At 42.1% G+C, this 21,044-nt stretch overlaps 1 protein-coding gene across 2 annotated transcripts; it reads right to left on the bottom strand.

Annotated features, from left to right (window-relative positions):
• Window positions 1-6,184: 6,184 nt before the first annotated feature.
• Window positions 6,185-19,524, bottom strand: ASB11 (ankyrin repeat and SOCS box containing 11). Of its 2 annotated transcripts, none has more exons than XM_071431149.1 (7): window positions 19,332-19,524; window positions 16,263-16,342; window positions 12,581-12,688; window positions 10,923-11,073; window positions 10,570-10,704; window positions 9,490-9,681; window positions 6,185-6,309 (listed from the first exon to the last, which is right to left on the bottom strand). In XM_071431149.1, exons 1-7 carry the CDS (start codon window positions 19,507-19,509, stop codon window positions 6,185-6,187), a joined length of 969 nt encoding a protein of 322 aa, XP_071287250.1. In that variant the 5' UTR covers window positions 19,510-19,524. The 2 variants fall into 2 exon arrangements, with proteins under 2 accessions (XP_071287250.1, XP_071287251.1); XM_071431150.1 differs by having other exon boundaries at window positions 12,581-12,637; window positions 19,332-19,509.
• Between the last annotated feature and the right edge of the window lie 1,520 nt (window positions 19,525-21,044).

The raw sequence follows: 21,044 nt of genomic DNA, 5'->3' as shown, positions 1-21,044 counted from the left end.
CTTGCCCTCTCTACACCAACAGCCTGTAGGAACCTGTCTGTGGAAACAAGCTGGAATTACTTTTACTTGTTGGCATTGATTTAGAGGAAAGTTTTCATTGAAGTCTTGGAAATTCCCAACCCAAAAAATGTGTTCCTCAGTCACTGTAATTATTCAGGATGCCATGTTTAATATATATATCTTGCTGTAAATCTGTGGTGACCCTGAAAGCACAAGTTGTGAGGAAAAGTTACCACATTCATTAACTAGGAGCTACTCTGGGATATTTGAGGATAAGTGGTCTTCAACAGGTACTCAGTAATGAAAGGCACAAAGCTGCTGGAACCAAGTATTTTTACACACATCAGGCTCCAGGCAGCAGGAACTCACCCTCTGAAACAGTTAAGAGCAAACCTCTCCCTGTAGGATAATGAGACCCAAATAATATGCAAACGATGACCCTCTGGGCCAATGTCCTTAAAAATTTTTCTGTTTAGTTGCATTGTGATAGAGACAGAATGAAAAGGGATTGCTAGTTTCTATGTAGTTTGATGAGTACACTTTTTTGGTTTTAATGCAGAACATGTGAAAAAAATATGCCTTGTTTCAACTGTTAGTAAACCCTATCACCCTCATGGGGATTGGTAAACCAACCTTCAAAGAAATTCAGGGCTAGTGTCACTGCCCATAACAATTTGTTCATTGTGACCAGAGTAAAATAGGTATTTAGTCAGCATACAGTGCAAGGAAAGTGCAGAGAACAACAACCCTTCTACCCCCACCCCAAAAAAAAAAAAAAACCACACACACAAAAAAAAAAAAAAAAACAAAAAAAACAAAAACCCACAAAAAAACAAAAACCCCCAAAACACAAAGAAGATAATTTGGAATCGTGTTTGTGAAGCTGGAGAATTATATAGGCAGCATAAAATTAGTAAGTCTGTGGAGTCTTTAATTCTTCTCTCCCTAAGACAAAAACTTGCACATTTCACTCACATTCTTAGGAGAAAAAAAAAGTTAGAACAAGTTTTCTCTGGAAATCTCTACATCTCCTTCCCTTCCCATTCTGTCTGATTTCTATTTTGTTGGGGCATGTTAACCTCTGTAGCCAGCAGGTAGACCTGCAAAAAATGAACCATTCACCAGAAAAGTATACTGCTAGCAAATCCCTGGTAACAAACAGGTAAAAATATGGCAGGATGCTGCAAAACTCACAGAATGATGGAATGGGTTGGGTTGCAAGAGACCTTCAAGATCCTCTAGTTCCAAACTCCCTGCCATAGGCAGGGACATCTTCCATTAGAGCAGGTTGCTCAAAGCTCCATCCAGCCTGGCCTTCAACGTTTCCAGGTGCCCTAAGGAGCTCCACCATTCCATGGTTACTGCAGCCAAGGCTTCCCCTGAGCTCCTCATTCCCCACTGGCGTTTCCTTGTTGGGGAGAGCAAAGTTCAGCAGAGCAGCTCTCCTCCCTGGCACCTCTGCCACTTGGAGAAGGAAGTTATTATAGTTATTATTGATGCATTCCAGGAGCTTCCTGGTTTGCCTGTGCCCCACTGCCTTGCCCATCCAGCAAACACTGGGATAGCAGAAATTCCCCATGGGGACCAGGGCTTGTGAGTGTGAGCCTGTCTATAAGGATCTCATCTGCTCAGTCTTCCTCGCCAGCTGGCCTGTAGCAGACCCCACTCTAATGTCCCTACCCTCCCTTTAATCCTGACCCCAAAGCCCTCAGTCAGCTCCTCATCCACAGCCAGGCAGAGATCCATGCACTCCAGCTGGTCACTGACAGAGAGGGAGGCTCCTCCTCCTCCTCCCCATCTCCTCTGCCTGCCCTTCACAAAGATCCTGTGTCCTTCCATCCTAACACTGCAGTCACAGGAGCCTTCCCACCACATCTCCATGATGACAATGAGGTCACAGCCCTGCAGGTATGACATGCTCTGCTGATTCATCTGTCTCCCCCCTTCCAGATGTTGTTCTCGACTGAATATGCAGATTATGCTTTATTCTGCAACTCCTGATACCCTTTATTGAAGATTTTTCAATTTTAAACCTGATACAGTTTTTCATTTGCTTGCAATGTCCATTGTGAGTTTCTACAAATAGTATAAAGTTTAAGAATAAAGGAATTTTCAAGAAATAAAAATCAAGTTAGGTAGAAGTTCTGTGTGGAATAATCTGTATTTGACAATAGTATATTATACATCTCATGCAGAACATTAAAAAAAAAACCACAGTGAGGAGTAATTGGCATGTGGGAAATGGTAATTTCTGAAAAAAAAAAAAAAATACACAAAGGCATCAGGAACCATCACCCCAGGATACAGGTCAGACAGATTTTTCAGCTAAGAGTCAGTGACTGCATTTCATTTTTGTTCTTGTCAGACTTGCCCTAATGCCATGCTGGACACACCAGCAGTATTTTCAATCCAGTGAAGACTGGAGGGGTGTTAAATGCCAGCAGCAGGGTTGTGCTGCAGGGGAAGGTCAGGCTTGGCACAGAAAGAGGCTGGGCAGCCCCTGCTGTGTCTCCTGTCCTGCAGAGCTGGCAGCAAGTGCAGGGCAGGGAGTGGCACTGAGGGGACTGCAGGGGTTTGCACAGGGCAAACACAACATTTATTTCTGACATGTTGGAGGCAAGAAATCCTTGAGGACAACGTTGGCCGGGCTCAAGTTCCCTGGGGGAAGACAGAGTCAGAAGGAGATGATGCCTCCCATCCCACTGCCCAAAGTAGCACAGCCCGTCACCAAAGGAGAGACTACACAGGTGGATGGACAGACAGACATACAGACATACAGACAGACAGCCTCCCTCACAGCCTGCATCTGCCTGGGAAGGTGGGGTGTGGGCACCTCAAGGCAGATGAGGGGAATTTCAGTTCCTACAGTATAACAAGTTTCGACAGCCTGGCATTTCCCTACGCTTTTTAATTTCACTCTCTGAATGACACATTCTACTGGACAGACGGAAATTCAGGGACTGGCAGATCTGCTGGAAAAGTTGAGTCCTAGAGAGGATGGAGGATGGTTAAATGCCAATAGCAGAGCTGTCCTGTAGGAACAGAGGTCACCTTGAACCCAACAGGCTGGTCAGGAGATCAAAATGGAAATATTTTTGGAGCCAAATCAGAATGAAACTTCTTTTCCTAGCTCCCTTAAGAAGTTTTGTTTATTAAGCCCTCCCAAAATGTGTCAGCCTATTTATACTCACTGTTGGATGTCCCCCAGGATGTGGCCCACTGGCCAGAATGCTTGCAGGGAAAACTCTGGGGAAAATTAATCTCAAGCTGCAGGGAAACCTGTGGAGCCAGGTTTTGGGCAAGAGACTGAGAGCTCTCTATAGCAGTGGGATTCCAGCACATAAAAATGTCTGCATCCCCAGGCAAACCATACCTTACCCAAACTACTGATTTCAGTCAGTGATCATAGAATGACAGAGAAGACACCACTTGTTTAAAGAGACCATGTGAGATTAGGTTCCCTTCTACTACCTTCAGAAAAGCAGCTGACAGATGCTTTCCAAACTCATTTGAAAAATCACCAAGACTCAATAGCCTCATAGAAAATTGTCCCAGTCTTTCCTTATTCTCACATGAGATGACATTTTTGAAAAAAAAAAAAGAAAATTAAATACGTCCTCCAGCTATTTCCTCAGTGTTTCCATGCATTGTTATGACACAAAGCACAGCCAATGAGAATTAAATGGGGAACTTCATAATTTGAGGTAAGAGCAAGAAAATCTAGGTAAAGTTGCTAATGAAATTTCTTAATCCCAGGACTTCTGAACTTCTCTTCTAATTTATTAAAGCTGTCAGACTCTCTGATATACAGAATTTCAGAGAGAAGTAAGTCTCCAGGAAGAAGGAAAGGTAAGGTGATTTTTTTATGGGAAGCTAATATCAGGAATAAATATAAGGCACCTTCTCCTGCTTCTTGAGATAAAACTTTCTGAGAGGCTAAATAGACTTTGCATTTTCTTAATGGAGACACATATTTTTTTCAATTTAAAATCCTATGCAAGTGAAATACTGTTTTCATTGATGATCACAGAAGGAAATCAATTCAGCATTACACAGTTTGAAATGGATCCCATAAATTGCCTTAGTCCCTGATTGCAGTGCAAGTCTGACAACTCACACAGCTGAGGCTCTGGCTCTGTTTAGAGAGCAGAGAGTGTTCTCACTGCCACTTTATTAGCAGAGCAGGTGAGTTTGCAGTGAAGATAGAACTGAGAGGGATCTGCTGACATCAGATTAATAGAGATATTTCTTTCTTGATAGTATTTGATTTTCAAAGGCTCTTGAGAATTTAGTGTTCAAATCTGTGAGATTCATGATGTATTATACCATACAAGGTCATTGAAGTCACTGACAACTTTATGGGCAATAGCTCTTGCCATCAGATAACATTCAATATGTGCAAACACAGGCTGAAAACTGCATCCATTTTTGGCTGTAATGTTGAAGGTCCAGTCTCAGGAGCTGCTGAGAGCTCAATTTATTTTACTTGTGCTGAATTAATCATAAAGAAATATAGGAAACATTAGACCTTTGTCTCAGAGAGACTGTCATGATGACATTAAGGGATTATTAGCATTGAACCACAGGCTGCTGCTGCTGGAGCAGGGACAGGAGCCTGAATGCTGTTGGAAGCCAGTCCTGTATCCAGACTCCAGGAGGGAAATTCCCTCTGACTTAAGATGTATGGGCAGTGAAAATTGGTGCCAGTATGCCTCACTCATAAAGAAACCTGTACATTTTACAGCCTGAAAATGTGTCAGCAGCCTCTTGGACCTGGGAAGTTGAGCAAAATGGAGACAGAGTCCTTTTCATTCTGCTTCCCATTTTACTACAACTAGTGAAACACCATTGCTGTCTTGTGGCAGAAGTTTACCAAAACTTGGCTCTGAAGAAATGTTTTGTCCCCCAGAAGAACCTCCCCAGGAAAAATTAAAAAAACTTTTTTATGTGGTGAACAGTGGCACTGCAAGTGTCACTGTACACTACAATTCTCAATTCAAAGAGGTGCATGCTTTCAGCCCTGCTGTTTCCAAGCTACTAATCCTCACATTATTTAAACTAATACCACAATGGACAAATATAACACTCTAAAAATCCTTTCTTCTGGAGAGGTAATTAAAGCCTCTAGAATAGGGAGCGAGGGAGCAGACAAGCCGGCAAACCACTACTGGTGAGGAAAATTCAACAAGAACAACATTTGGGTGATGCACAATCTTGCTTCTCTCCAGCTCCACTGTCCAAGGACTTACCTTGAGAAATGTCAAAGCATGCAAAGCCAAAAAAAAAAGCAGCACTCTTTCCTTTGCTTTTTTTACACCTTGCAAAGGATGGACTTTGAAACATCACCTACTATGCCTATAAAAACATTTGCAGTTCTGTCATGGAATTAAGCTATGAAAAAATGCTGATGTAATGAATACAGCCAGATCTCAGGTGACGTAATTTTTGAAGGATTCTTTCTGGAAGAGATGAAAGTGTTTTTTAAGACTTTCACACAGTTTTGTGGGTTCACTCCAAAACCCTGCACTTGTACCTCCAAGGACAAGGTGTGTTAGCATTGGGGATAGCTGGGCTCAGGGATGGACAGTGGCTGGACAGCCAGAGACTGCTGGAAATTGATAGGGCTCTAGTAGACAACAGGAAAGAGATGAAAGGATGCAAAATCAAAGCTGATAAAAGATGCACAGTATATTGTATGCATCTGATGTCCGTCACTGAAAGCTTTCATTTTCACATAATAATGGAAGAAAAATATTCACTGCCTCGATTTTCACATTGAGATTGGCTAGACAAAGGGAAGAAGCTGCACAGATACTGCACAAATAAATACAGCCCTAAATGCAAGAGAAATCTCAGTGTCTAAGTGTGTGAGTGGACGTGTGCATTTGCACCTACAAACACGTGCCAAGTGAGCTGTTTATGTACTAGAACTTCTCAGGCTGGTGTGAGTCCATGTGGCAATAGATTGTGAGGGACCTGTATCCATGATACCATTCACTGCCTGTGGGAAGGTGTTTCCAATTTCCACTGTCACACAGCAGCCAAATAAACATTGGCTACCAATAACATTGGTAGCCAGAGAAGACAGTAAATGATGCCTTTGATTATTTTTTTCTTTGATATAATAAACTTGGAGTAAACAAGCATTTGTTCCTCTATTTTTCCCAGTCTAAGGCAGTCAGACTCATCGATGCAGGAGGAAGTTCTCCAGTGGCTCAGGCAGGTGCAGCTTGGGGACTGAGCAGAGGCACGAGCGGCCCAGGTGCCTCCTGATACACAACCTGCACAGCTGGGCCAGGCTGGCAGGACCTGGGGGAGGTAAGAGCAAGAATAAGCACCTCAAACCCACCACCAGTACGAGTCAAAGCAGCAAACACCAGCAAGATTGGCAACTCAGACCAAGCACTACATAATGACTGGCTGAGGTCAGGGAGAGTTAGATACATTATTGTTTGTATTACAGTTTTGTTGTCAGAGTTGGTTCAGCAACTCTTAAAAGTTTGAAAGCTGTGAGCACCAAACTCCTTGTTCTGTATGCACAGCTAGGCTGTTTGGCATCTTTTCTTGAGCAAACACCTAAAAAAGTGTCTGCACTGGAGAAAGAGCTCTGTAATGCATTGCCCCTGCTCAGGATATAAGACAACTCCCAGCAGTTTTGTGAGGATAAAGGATAAGTACAGTACATTGTTCATATATACAGAACATGCTTTTTCCATCTACTGGTGTCTCAGCAGGTATCTGCACAAGTAGTATCTGCAACTGTGCCTTTTTACATGACCACAGTCTCAGAATATTTGTGTTTGTCAGTCAGTCCACCAGTGCCCCTCAAAACATTTTTTTCTGTGACATCTAATTTTAGCTAAATCTGACTGAAGGGGGGGAACACTTTTGAAGAAAGGTCTCAAAGACAGAAAGTTTTACCTTTTTTTTTTTCCAAAAAGACATTGAGAAAAAAAACTAAAAAAAAAAAAAAGAAAGAAAAAAAAGAAGAAGCAACAACAAAAAACCAGGATGAGAAGATGGGAAATCTTTTTGCCCTTCCCTTGCTGCATGTGAGAACTCTTGTTACACATCAGAGGGTGGAGTGGTTGCAAAGCTGTCAGAGGACTCATCCTGGGCAGTGGCTGGCACAGTGCTGCCACAGTGGAGCTGCCCAGGGTTTTCCCTGCAGGGTCACCAGGAGCTGTCCCCACCACAGAGCAGCTGAGGGGCATGGCAGGCACAAACCCACTGGATGTGAGGCTCCACTGCTTCTGCAACTACACGCTTGCACATGCAAATACACCCTGGTGGTGAATGTGTCCCTGCCTCCCCTTCACTTTCCTCCTGCCACAGCTGCTCCAGGTGCAGCCTTTACACCTGCCTGGGGTGCTCAGTTTTTGAGGCCTCTCTTGCCCTTCCATTCCAGTTGCTGTCCAAACAGTAACAATGACTGCAGAGTTTGACAAGTAACAGGTAGAGATGTGGGCTTAAAGGCGTGTCCTTATATTTTACAGGTCAACTTCATAATCTGTGCTTTTACCACAGGAAAATTTAGGAGCTTAAACAGGCTGATAATATCCCCTCTGAGAAGAAATTAATAGAAAAATGTGGGATATATAAAAAAGAACTTTTGTACTACTGTCGCTGGAAGTGAAGAAAGAAACTACCATCTTCTAAAGCACTTAGGAAAACAGACACATTTTGTATTTCACATCACTTAATAGCTAGTGAGAGGAGAAATTAAAGGGACCCATGCAAGTAACCTCAGTGGAGAAGTTAGGGGTAGAGAAACTCTTTAGCCTGGGGTACTTATTTGAAACAGAGGGACCTCAGAAAACAAAGTAGTAGAGGAAAAGAATAGTTGCATGTTAAGCACAGCAAAATATCTGAAAGTGGGACCAAAGGTGAAGAAACTGAGGAAACTTCATGCCTGAAAAACAGAGTCAGCAGGACCTGAAATACCTTTAGAGCCTTTCTGACTGCAAAGGAGAAGAGGGTGACAAACTGAGCATGGAAATCAAAAGGAAAGTTCAGGAGGAGAAAATGATCAATATTATGATATTTCTTTATCTACACCAACTCTGATTCACACAGGGCAATGGTAGCAGGACACTTGGCAGCACTGCCTTTGCTGCCACAGTCTGCCACTGAGCTCTGGGCAACTCAGGTGTGGGGACAAAAGTCACACAAGGTGAGAAGCATTCAAACAAAATTCCTCCCAGAAGGTTTTAGACATGACAAACTAAAGCTCTGCATGAAATGTCATGCAGAAAGGGAACAGGACAGAAGGATATTAAGCCAATGTTTTGTTTTCTCCATAAAGCTCACCTGTGTTTAGAGGGTTGGGACAAAGCCTGTGTGCAACACTGACATTTATTAATTTACCATGCAAGAGCTGTTTGGAATTGGGCTTTTTGTGCACATCATGCTTTGGTCCCTGGTGGTTTGTGAGCAGGCTGCATGGGGGGAGCACCATTCACCCTCCGAGTCAGAAGAGCCTCAGGGGACACAGACCAGCTAAGAGGGTACCAGTGAGCTGGGAAACACAGAGATTAGAGGAGGGGAATTCAGCAAACCCAGAGCACAGGGATGTTGCTCTTGGATGCATCAAGTTCTGGCCAAAGGTTATGCAGGTGAAAACAGCGCAAGAGGATCCTGATTTAATTCTGCTCCAGTAAAACTGGAAGGATAATTAATTGCAGGAAGCCTGGAGGTAAACAGCAAAGTGCTGGTCTGATGTTGTTGAGTTAGGGATGGAAGAAAAGACTCTGGGTTTTAGAAGCTGAATTAGAAGGTAATTTGATGAAGGTAGTGGGCTTTTTATAATGTGGCTCACTAAGGTGAGACTCGATTGGTCTCAGAGTAAAAACTTCTCATACTATTGGTGAACTATGAATTGTGCACTTTGGAGAACTATATTTATAAACAATGGGTACAAAAAGAAAAATAATAATGGTTTTAATTTTTTTCTCTAAGTTTCCCAGATAAAAATTGTGTCTGTTCTTTCTTCACCTAAACTGAAAATATCCACACTAGTATGTTCTGGGATTGCAGCCCCATAAACCACATGGAAGAGCTGTGAAGCTGAAGGGTCACCTGGCAAAGAGCTCTGCTTTCTCCTGGCAGCTGAGGACACACTCATCCATTGAGCCATGGTGCAAGGCTGAACACTGGGTGATGGTACTAAAATATTATCTATTAATAAATTTTCATGGCAGTTTTTAACACCAGGAGTCCCACTAGGTAAATACGTGTGATTTTCCTTCAGTAGATAGGAAAAGAAAGCACAGAATAACTGACTGATTTACCTGCCAAAACCATAACACCAGGTGGCAGATCTAGCAACAAAACAGATTTCTGTGTCATGAGTTGGAGCTTTGAAGGCAGCAGAGAAGGTAAGAGAATGTATGTAGAGCATTACTTATAAAAGCAATTAAGAAAATATACTTAGGTAAAGTATACAAATACTGCTTTACTTAAAAAAAGGAGAAGAAAGGAAACCATTACCTTCCCGAAGCAGAAGCGCCTGCTCCACTCTGCTGTGAGGTGTTGCAAGATCCAGGGCACATTTGAGGTCAGCATTTCTGCATTTTGGGTCAGCACCATAGTCTGTCAGCAGGACAACTATCTCCACGCTGGATTTCCTCGCTGCCACGTGCAGGGGGGTGTCCAGTCGCTTCCCCACGTTCACGTTGGCTCCTGGGGTGAGCAAAGCTCCTGGTTAGATCTGGTGGGCACCAGGGACTGTCTGAACCTGTATCACACAGACTGGTTTCCACCAGGAGCCTCAATAGATGAGGGGGATGGATGGCACACAGGATCTCTCAACAGCATCTGTGCAAAGCTCAGCAGGTCCAACAGCTGCTCTGGCAGAGCACTCTGGGCCACCAAACCCTGTCTGCAATGCTCAGGATTGAGCAGCCTGACCTTCAACCCAAAACATGTTCAAAGCCTACCATGTGTGCTTTAAGGTTGTTAATAGCATAAAATCTAATACTGATTATGTTAATTGAATTGCCCCCAAAACCTTTAGGCATCTCATTGTGATAAGTCTGGGAGCACAGCAAGCAAAATGCTTGTCTCAGGCTGGCTGGGCACAGCAGGGCCACACTTTGAGCAGGTGTAAGTCAGATAATGCACACTGACAGCAAAAATTTATGCTAGTTCATAGCCTGTGCCTGGACCTGCAGTGATTACTCTTCCAAGAAGCTTTACTGCTGCTCTCATCATCCACTGAGGAGGAGGTGAAGTTAATGGTTCTGATAAACTGCTACGTTAAGCAAGAGTTGATTTTGATCAGTAATATCAGCCAGCATTTTCTGTGCTTCCTGTTATTATTCTAGAAAACTAAAAGGATTCTGTTTTCACATTCAGATAGCCTCAGGGAGGTGTCTGTAATTAAGAAGGCTTTTCACTTAGGAAAACGTAATTTCTTTATCAACACGAGAAATTTTTAATGGCCTCAAATGAGGCCACAACTCTTGTGGAAATGACCCATGATGTTTTAAGTAGAGAGGCAGCTCAGAGAGACCAGCAGCATTGCCTCACACCACCATAGCTCTCCCCCAGCCCCTTTTCCAGGTGTACCTAGCTCCAAAAGCTTCTTGACACATTCTGTTCTCTGGTAGGTGCAGGCCATGTAGAGAAGGCTCCCATGCTGTGGGTCTTCTTCATCAATGTCAACCTCATGGGCCAGGAGGGTCTCCATGCACTCCCTGTGACCTGTGGAGGGAAGAGCTGTCACTGAATTGCTGCAGAGCAGAACACACCCAGGTACAACTGTGAGGCACAAGAGCTGTGGGAAAGCCAAGCCTGTTTGTCTGTACTGACATGGAAAGACTTTTTTTAAAATGCTTAGTGAACGACAAAAGGCGCATTTGTCACGTAGTTATTGTTGGCTTTGCTTACAGCCCTCATGCCCAGAACATCACCTCTCTCACCTCTCTTGACTGCTTCGTGGATGGGTGAGGGCAGGTGTGTCCCCAGCTGTGCCTTGGCTCCGGATTCCAGCAGCATGCTGACACAGGCTGCGCTGCCACTGCAGCAGGCGTTGAACAGCGGAGTCACCCCGTCGATGGTGGCTGCATTCACCTGCAGTGGGACACGCTCAGGATAATCCTGTTTAACAGGAATGCCTGTGCAACACGCCTCCTGGGCACACCAGACCTGCACCACAGCGAGACTCTTGCCTTGTTTAATTTCAGGAATTAATTTATTTGCGACTTTCTGAGTTATATGTTGGGACATAACATATAGAGCGTTCTCCTTTCGTGTCTGCCCTCTTTCCCAGATAGTTAGTGCCATAAGGCAGAAACCCTGCCTGCTCTGAATGCTCCTGCTGGAGCTGCTAAAAAATGCAATTTTTTATTCTCTCTTTTTTTTTTTAATGTGAAGCAGCTGAGTATCTTCAAGAGTGTTTAGTTTGCACCAGCCTCAAGGTGGAACACCCTCAAATGAAAATGGCTTCGCTTTTTAAATGAAAACACTTACTTTCTGTTTAATATTTTCATCTGAAAACACATTTCCAGCAAAAGAAATTTTCATAGAAACATAATCCCAAACAGAAACAGAGCTTGAAGGAGTTGATATGCATGTGTGTCTATGCAAACCAGAAATTTTCTTCCCCAACTTCTGATGTAAAGACCTGGCAAGAACCACTATTGCCATTCTCCACTGGGACAGCATAGCTGTAGATCACAGAATCACAGAATATGCTGAGTTGGAAGGGATCCATCGGGATCATGGAGCCCAACTCCTGGCCTTGCAGAAGACACTCCAGCAATCACACCATACCCCTGTTTATGCTGTGTTTAACCATGCAGAAAGCCCTCAGTGCCAATTTATGAAGCAAATCTGCACATCTTTAACTCTGTGGCTGGAGAAGAGCAATGGATTATGCAAGCACATGTCAATTTGTAAAATTTCCACCACCCTCACTCCTCCCATCAGGCAGGTGTGGCTGAAGTGCTGGAGGCACTGGAGGTCTCTTGACTGTTTTGGTGCTGCTTGGTTTCTTGCCATATAAATTTTACTTGAAAACCCAGCTGACATGAAAATATCCTTATATATTTCACCCATTCCTTAGTCTCTATTGGGAACATGTACTCTGCCTTAGGTCCAGCTGTGGGAATTTTTATTTTATTAATAGATAAAATGTTTCATTGCTTCAGGCATATACATTTTTACTTACATGAGACTCCCAAACCTTCCCACAGAAAACCAGATGTAATTCCAGTGATCACTGCTGAGGGGGGAGGGGGAGGGCAAAGCTGTGAGTTACTTTCTTCAAGGTTATTTCACTTAGCATCTTTCATTCGCTTTCCATCAATCTTGACCATGTTTCACACACAAAGGGAAAACAAAAGAGAATAAAGGGATGACACAAGGGGGAGACAAATCTATCACCCAGGGAAACAGAGCACTGTTATGGACAAATCACCCAGGGAAGCAGAACACTGTTATGTTTTTCCACATTTCTGTCTGAGATGTCAGCCTGCATCTTGGCCCTGCCACCTGGACAGCACATCCAACATCCCCACTGATGGGGGGAGCACCCATTCCCAGGTGCCCCTGTCCCAAAGTCATCCCCAGGACTTACCTGGGCACCATTTTCCAGCAGCACCTTGGCACAGGCCACGTGCCCACCCAGGCAGGCCTCGTGGAGAGCTGACACACGGTCTGTGGTCAGCAGGTTCACGTTGAAGCCCTGCAAAGGGAGCAGGGGGTGAGGGGACAGCCCTGCCCTGCACAGCTCCTGCAGGGAGAGTCATGGCAGAGCTGTGTGTCAGGGAAAGGCTCAGGTCACATCGGTGCTGTGCAGTGATTTCTTGTCCCCACAAACCACAGCTGGTGATGGGGTTAGTGGAGGAGCAATCATAAGCAAAGCCTTCTGTTTCTAGCTCTTTATGATGCACTGTCAATTGCAGGAAATGCTTCACATTTCTTTAATTTATATGGGTGTCATTTCCTTCCCTATTGAGTCCTGCACCAGGAGCTACAGCTGGAGGGATTCACCTCCCTGAATGAGGACCCTTCTTTGGAAAAATGTGTATTTTATGATTGGCTTTTCACAAATACTAAAATGAATATTATATGTGCTGTGTTAGAAAGTTATGCTGTATCAATTCTCTTAAGTAGAGTGTTAAATATAGTTTTAGGTTATAACAAAATGTTAAAATAGAAACGATGCTATGTAGGATACTTTTTTCTAAAGAAAAGACTCACACCAAGATAGCAGCCACAGGACACCTAAATCTTTCAGAGAAAAAGAATTTATTGCTCCATTATCAGAAGAAATGAACTTCTTCCCACCTCATACAGCCAGGACAATGCCGTTAGGATTAAGAGGAAGAAGCTGACGATGACCAGACAGAATCCTGTGTTTGAATGGAATTTATGCATCATGTATGACATCTATGAACATGCAACAGGTTATTGTTTTTAAGGGTTAATCCTCTGTTAACCTATGTCCTTTTCAGGCTCATGCTGCCCAGAAAAAGGTACCAGGACATCCGTAACTCTTTGTCTCTATTGTCTCATATTGTCCTAATTCAAATTGTCCAAATTATTATTACTTTAATTATATTGTTATTTTTATAACCATTTTATTATCATTAAACTTTTTAAAATTTTAAAAACAAGTGATTGGTGTTTTTCACACTTCTGGCACAGGTATCTGCAGCTCAGCTGGAGCTGGCAGCTCCTTCAGTGGGGAGAAACAGGATTCCCTAGGATAAGCATCCCGTGCTAAAGCAGCTGTTTCCAGTAGGGCAGACAAATTGTATCCTAAAAGTTCTTTCATTCACCACACAGGGTACCCAAGGGTGTTTCACTCAGAGGTAATAAGTACGTGGTAAACCTACAAGAGAGATGAGTCAAATCCCACCCACAAATCAGTTCCTCTTATCTGACCATCCAGGAAATGTTTTACGCTGGAAGAAGGAACAGTGATTTACAAATCACTGTTGATTTCCTGTTAATCACTGTTGAATGCCTTATTTCAGGTGTTTCCCTAATTAACAGTTGCCATATCTATTCCTGCACAAAGACAAACCTGACATATTCCCAAAGGGAAAGCAGTTGTCACACGTGTTTTCCTCTGAATGCAACTACATCTCCTGGTAATTAGAATTCTACAGCCTGAAAGCAGCTCCATTTTCTGCTTGATGTTATATTTTGAAGCACTGCTGGTGTGTGCCTGACGTGCTATAGTCAGGGCAGCTCACGAGATGGCAGCAATGCACTTTTTGGTACACAGTACCCAATGCAATGGGCAGAAAGGAGTACCTGGGAGTAACCTCATACAGCAAAAAAGGCAGCAGTCCTGACACCGTGAGCATTAAAAGCACTGTAAACACTTCAGGCTAAGCATTACATGATAGAAAAACAATCTTTTTCAGTCATGTGAAAATATTATTAATGTAAAAGTTGTTTGTAAAATTTCTCACGCATTACAGTGGTGCTAGGGGAATAGACAAAACCTTGAAAAAATAGAGATTGTTCCATTTTCTAATTGTGTGGTGGCTTTATACTTTGTGATCAGCATATTCCTTCAAGACTTATTTCTTCTAGAGGCTCCTAGTAAGGAGACCTATTCTCAATCATCATTCATATATACATGCATATATATATATTTAACAAATAATACTCAGTCATATCAAGTGAAAGAATAAGCACTGATATCTTGGGAAAAACAGCAATTCCTTCCATTACAAAATGAAGTATAAGTTGTAGATCTTACAATGGCTGTTTGCCAATCATCACTCATGATAAACCTTGTTTTCAATGTACATGAAAAATCAAACTTTTTTCAGGCATTGAAATAGGCGTTGGTGAGTTCTTGAGCCATTTGAAAACTCCAGCACTACATCACCTCCCTGTGTCCAGGCATTCCCTGTGCAGCCAGAGCCTCAGTGGCTTTCTTGAAAGCTGTGGTGCTGCAGCAGGGACTTCTGAGTGTCCCACAGACACTCAAGTACAGTCCCATTCTTCATTTCAGGCTGGTAATGAGCAATGAGCAATGATTGTGCTGCTCCATGAACAATTTCATCCCTGCATTTATCAATCTGTGGTGACTCAGCTCCAATTCAGGCTCTACAGACATTGCTGCCTTGATCTCTTTTCATTAGCAAGGACCTTCATCTTTTATTCCCAAAATTAAATGTCTTCAGGAAAAGGAGAAACAGTGGATTAACTAAATAATATAACCATACCAGTGGGTGCTTCCTCAGTGTACAACCATGAACAGTGCATAACCAGGGCATCTGGTGAGCAACCACAACACCGGGTGCTCCACAAAGCAAGTGGTGTAAGGTCAGCATAAATGGAGATAGAGGGGTCAGAAAACCATCAGATCCCTAAATGAATAAAGCCTCTTTCTTTTAATCTCTAACCTCCATTACTTCCTTTTCCATAAAAATAACTTTAAGTCAGCAGGTGAAGGAAAGAGGGATCAGAAAATGGGAGGGAAAATACTGTCTGTAAACAGCATCTTGATTTTAGCTGCAGCTAAATGCCTCAAGAGATGTCTGGAGAGGAGGCTTTCAAACTGGCAGCTCCCCTCCTTGGGGATCTTGTCCATTAGAGATCTGACCTCTGGTAATAATTATTTACCTTGACTATAAAAGTCTGATAGCCAAGTCAAAAGCTTTACATTCAGGGAATTAATTTCCCTGCAGTTGCCTTGGGGGCAAGAGGGAGAGGGGGGCAGTAACCTGTTTGTGCTGAATGGGGACACTGAGTTTAAGCAAAGGTGGGAAGGAAGATGATGAGCAGAGCACAAAGAACCTTTGTTCTATTCACAAATAAACTCTTTTCATATCCAGCTTCTTTTCCTTCTCATGTATTCTCTACTCCTCTCTTCCTTTTGCCTGACTCTCAGTTCCTTTTGGAGCAGAGGGTTTAGGCTGACTATAAAAGGCAAGATGCCTTTTATAAGGCATACCTTTTACTTTTTGGGTTTTTTCTAATAGCCTACATTTATATATTTATTGTCCTTATTCTCAAGCCTAGTTGCATAGTTCATCATTAAGAAAGAACACAAGGATCATTATTTATTATATAGCAAGCTGCAAGCTGTGATAGTCTTTGTCCCAGGCTTGTCCCCAGCCTCTTAACTGAGCAAACTAAAACATGCCCAGAGGTGTTTGTGCTGATATATTATTCATACAGCCATATTTCTTATGCCCTCTTGCAGTCTATTACCAGCTCACCAGCCCATAAATGCAATTCATGTGAAAGCACCTTGCTTCCCAGCCTTTCCTTTCCCTGTGGGCTTTTACCTGTGCAATCAAGGTTTTCAGAGAGAGAAGGCGTCCCTGGAAGGCAGCATCGTGGAGAGGGGACCGGTCTGCCCAGCTGCCTGAAACAGCAAATGCATGGAGCTAATTCAGGGATGCAGCAAAAGCACATCCTGGGAGGACAGGGGAAGCACAGCCACATGTAAATGCAGATCAGGACTGAAATCAATGTGGGCTTAGTGGTGAAACTGTTGGATGAATTAATTTCAGCAGAGCAGCTGAGGTATCAGCAATCCTGAGAAAGCTGGCTGCTCACTAAGGAACCTAAGCAAAAGCTTCTTGGCAGAACTTTTAGAAGAACAGCTAAAAACATGTTTCAGCAAAGATCACGAGTTTAGTGCTGCTGGGTCTCACATGGAGACTTCAGAACCCTGCAATTCTCCTACTCAAAACCATATTAGCCTCCACCTTTCCTCAGGAGCTCTTGTCACAAATTGCATCCCAGCTTCTCTGACACTTTGTTAAGAGCCTCGTAGCAGGGTTGACTTGTCCATCAAATGAATTCTGACATGTCCTTGGCAGTTTTATTTCCTGAACTGACAATTTCATAAATAACATCCTTCCTCTCAGACTACCATGTAACAGGTTTAATCATTCTCTTCACTGAAATATTTCTGAAAATACATGGAAAAACAAATTCTGCCTGAGGGCTTTACTTTTCTTCTTTAATAATTTTGAGATGCTGAACTGTTCAGACTCCTTCACATAGGCTTGCTTGCCCTTTTTCTTATCCCAATCTATTTATGCCAAGAAAAAATAATTCTTTAGCCTAGCTACTACCTACAGGCATAGACATTCAGCTCAGGTTAAATCCCTGCCACTCAAAAAGTGAGCAAATTTACTTGTCCTATATTAAAATTCATAACCATCCTGTGACACAGTGTGTAGTAAGTGTTTCTCCAAAGGCCAGCTGCATTTCCAGTGCCACAGGACAGAAGCAAAACCAGTGTTTGCATTCATGCTCTGTTGTACAGCAAACCCATGGGCACTGATCTGAAACCCTTGTCCTGTTTAATTTTTTCAGCTATGCCGCACAGCAGAGAGAATGGAAAGGGTGATTTATCTCCATTTCACATGCTACCCAAGGCAGGGAGAAATCAATGAGAGGCATGGACACATCCATGGGGACTTGAGGCCAAGGACACAGCAGAGGTTTTACCCTTGGCCAAAGGAGTCTCCTTTTGTAACCCAAGGACCAGGATGCACTTCAGCTGTTGGAGTTACAGTTTTAACTGCAGTAATGACTTTTGTTTCCATTTATTTACAGAGCACTTCCTGGGCTCCTAAGGCAGGAAACTGGCATGGAAAGAACTGGCACAATGTATGGCAAGGCTCTGAATGACACATCAGTCAAAATGATGGAAACAGGAACCAAGAAACGCTTTCCTGAAACCCCCCCAAATACCCCACACCTCTCATCATGCTGGTGACTGAAACAGGCAAGCTCGGCTCAGAAAGTCAGAAGACGTTGCAAGTGACAAAGCCCAGAGCCCTTATACAGCAGGAGGATTCAGGAGTTACTCAAACAGAGCTCCAGGGCCTTATTTAACCTTTTATGCAGAGTATAGCTCGTGCGAGTGCGTGCTCTCACATGCATTTCCAGGGCAGTTCCAATGCATGTGTGTGCACACACAGCCTCAGGACAACACTCACTCTGCACACTCCCACCACAACCTACCTCCCTGAAACGTGTGGCAAATATAGTTCCCATATGGAGCACTTCTCCCCTGCTCAGCTGGGAGTGACATGACTGAAAGTGCTCTTTTCAAATGCCTAGAGATAAATTATGCAGCCCTGCTGCTGCTGCTGCTGCTGTGCTACTTCACTGCAAAGAGAAAAGGTTGTGAAGCTCTGGCTGTAATATGATATAGTGCCCCAGCAACAACATCACATGATCTTCTATTTTGTAAGATTATCCTTAATGACTTTCTGCAAATGGCAGCTTGCAGATAAAAATGTGTTACAGCCTGCTGAATTTCAAGGCACCTCAATAAGAACTTGAAGGAAAAGCTTGAAGGAAAAACTGCTGCTCACCACGTGTCAGACTATGATTGCATAAAGGTGCTTGGAAAAAAATGACAGCAACAAATGACTGGAATTTTATTCTAGAGAATAAAAAATAAATTAATAACCAAGACATGCCTGTATATATACAGGCTTCATAAAGGCTTTGTCAAAAATGCTTGGCTGCAGTATTTCTCTTGGCCAGATGTTAATCTCCCTGCTTTGGGTGCCCATCCCAAAGAACACCATCTGTGTTCTGATGCCATTCCTGTGCCTGTTCATGATGGCACAATCACAAATCAAGTGCCCAACAAATGAGTCACACAGAAATGTGTGATGTCACAATGCTGATCAGAATCTGCAGCTAGGAAAATAAGCCTTCATTGACTGTAAATTGAAAATACCATGTCATTTTAATTAGTGGAATTAACAGGAATGCAATCACATGCCAATCATTATTATGGCAGTGATCTGAAGGACTTAAAGCGCTTGAAAAAAACCAAAACCATGACCTGCTAAGTAACCTATTAAATACAATATATTTTTGTGTTGTGTCTTTTTCAGAACAATTTTAGCTGCATTCATTTTTATCATCTGATTTAACAAAACAAGGCTTCTTTGCTTGGATTCATAAAGCCATTAGTTATATCCTCCTAGCATCTCCTTTCAGAAAATCAACATGCTAAAACTTTTCCCTAAATATTCTCTGGTAGTAAAACTGGATGTTTAGTAAAACAGTCTATAACCACTGATAAAGAACACCTTGTACTGAGAACAGTATTTTTATTTACCATAGTGCATTGACCAAATGTCATCCTCATTCTAGCTGGGTAATTGTTGGAGTCTCATATTTTGCACACCTAAACCATGCCAACAAATAGTGACACTGCAAAGACCCCAGAAATGGGAGGCACTTCAGGTTAAAACATTTACCCCTGCATTTAGCAAAAATCCCTCATTTCATGGCGACTCGCCGATTTAAATCATCAAGTTACAAAAATGTGGCAAATAAACATTTAAATGTTAGAGTCCATATTTTTACTTTACCTGGGACTATTCCATAGATCTCTTCTGCTATCCTGGCAGCTTCTTTTCTGTTGCCTTTAACAATATAGAAATGGGTCAGCAAAGCCAAGGAAATCTTAATTAAAAGCTTGAAGCAAAACAAAGCAAAAATGGCAAAATAAATGTTAGTGAAAGAATGGAGTATAGAAGTGCCCTCCATTTTGGTTTGCTCTTTGAATAGTTTCTCAGGTTGGCTAAGTTGCACTGGGCTATTCTTGGTATCATATGTCATCTATTTTAAACCCTTCAGGACCTGCTGTTCCTCAGTTACCAAAAATACATCCTGGTTTTATTTGGTATGAGGTGTTTGATGCTAAATAACAATATCAAGGATAAGATATTTTGAACATCTCTGCATACAGGAAACAAATGAGAAAATCCTTTCCAAACCTACATAAATGAGAGTAAGTTTTCAGACAGATGCTCTCCATACCATCTGAAAGCCTATACATCCACATTAGGTTTATTCTTAAAGATAGCAGTTCCATTTACAAAGACTGCATGGAGAAAGTTGCAGAAATTGTTCAGATGCTGCAAAGATAATACTTTTCTGTCTATTCCATCTTGAGAACAGGCCTTGCTGATACTCAGATACAGAACAAAGGTAAACATATCAAAGAAAAGCATTGTCATGAAAGAATTTGAAATAAATTCACATGGCCAAAGCCAGGGCTAGGAAGTCAAAGTTATTCTAGGAGGAGAAAAGTACATTGAAATTGCACAAAAAGAAACATATAACATATCATTTTTTCCCATTACTCAGGGATAAAGAATGGTGTCCATTGAGATTTCTTGCAAACAGCATTGTCTGTTTTGGAAATATTTTTACATTATCCTCCATTGATTCAAAGGTGTAATATTTGAAGTTGAACAAGATGCACCCTTTCTTTACCTGCCCTTTTTTCTTTTTGAAGCACATGGCTTTCCATAGAGAACAAAGGTTTTTTTCTGCATGTATGTATTTGAATCTATGTAGAATACCCCATCTCATTTTATTTAAATTTTTATTTATTCTCATTTTATTTAAATTTTTATTTATTTATACCATAGGACGAGGAGGATTTAAGTCTTACTTGATTCCTCTCTTTGCCCAAATTCTCTTAGCCTTCAATTCCAACATCTGTCAAGGAAAAGAGCAGGATGATTCCTCTCTTAGAGATCCCAAAGAGATGGTGGATATGCACATGGAAATTATACAGCAAATTATTTCTCTGGGCATTTTAGATGTAATTTCTTTTGGTTTACAGCAATACAGCTGGTTTAGTACCTTCCTTTCTTTGGTGCTCAGCCCTCCCAGGTGCACTAAAATGCTGTATAAAATATGTGCAGAGATAAAACACTCCAAGCAATTTTCTCAAGTGAAACAATTTTACTAAAATTCTGAATTAAACCAAGTTATTACATTCTTACATAACTTAACCCCTTACAAAAGTATTACATCTACCTTTCCTTACACAGTAATATTAAATACCTGTAAAAACTATAATACTTATGAATAATTTTAATCACTTTAATACAGTTTGCCACTGATAGCTGAAGATAGAGATTACAGGACAGGAAAAGTTCAGCTAAAGAATCACAGAAAAACCAACATTTTGGTTTATTGGCAGTTAATTTTGCTCAGCTGAGAAACAGAGGAGAAAATAGCAAACAAATGTGGACCAAAAACCAGAATGGTCAGCCCAGAAAAATCTG

Source organism: Agelaius tricolor, unplaced genomic scaffold (assembly GCF_023055355.1).
Source record: "Agelaius tricolor isolate 1412-34295 unplaced genomic scaffold, bAgeTri1.0.p SCAF_7, whole genome shotgun sequence".
Classification (NCBI taxonomy): Eukaryota; Metazoa; Chordata; class Aves; order Passeriformes; family Icteridae; genus Agelaius; species Agelaius tricolor.
Note: the sequence above shows the minus strand (reverse complement) of the source record. Positions and strands in the feature narration are given on the sequence as shown.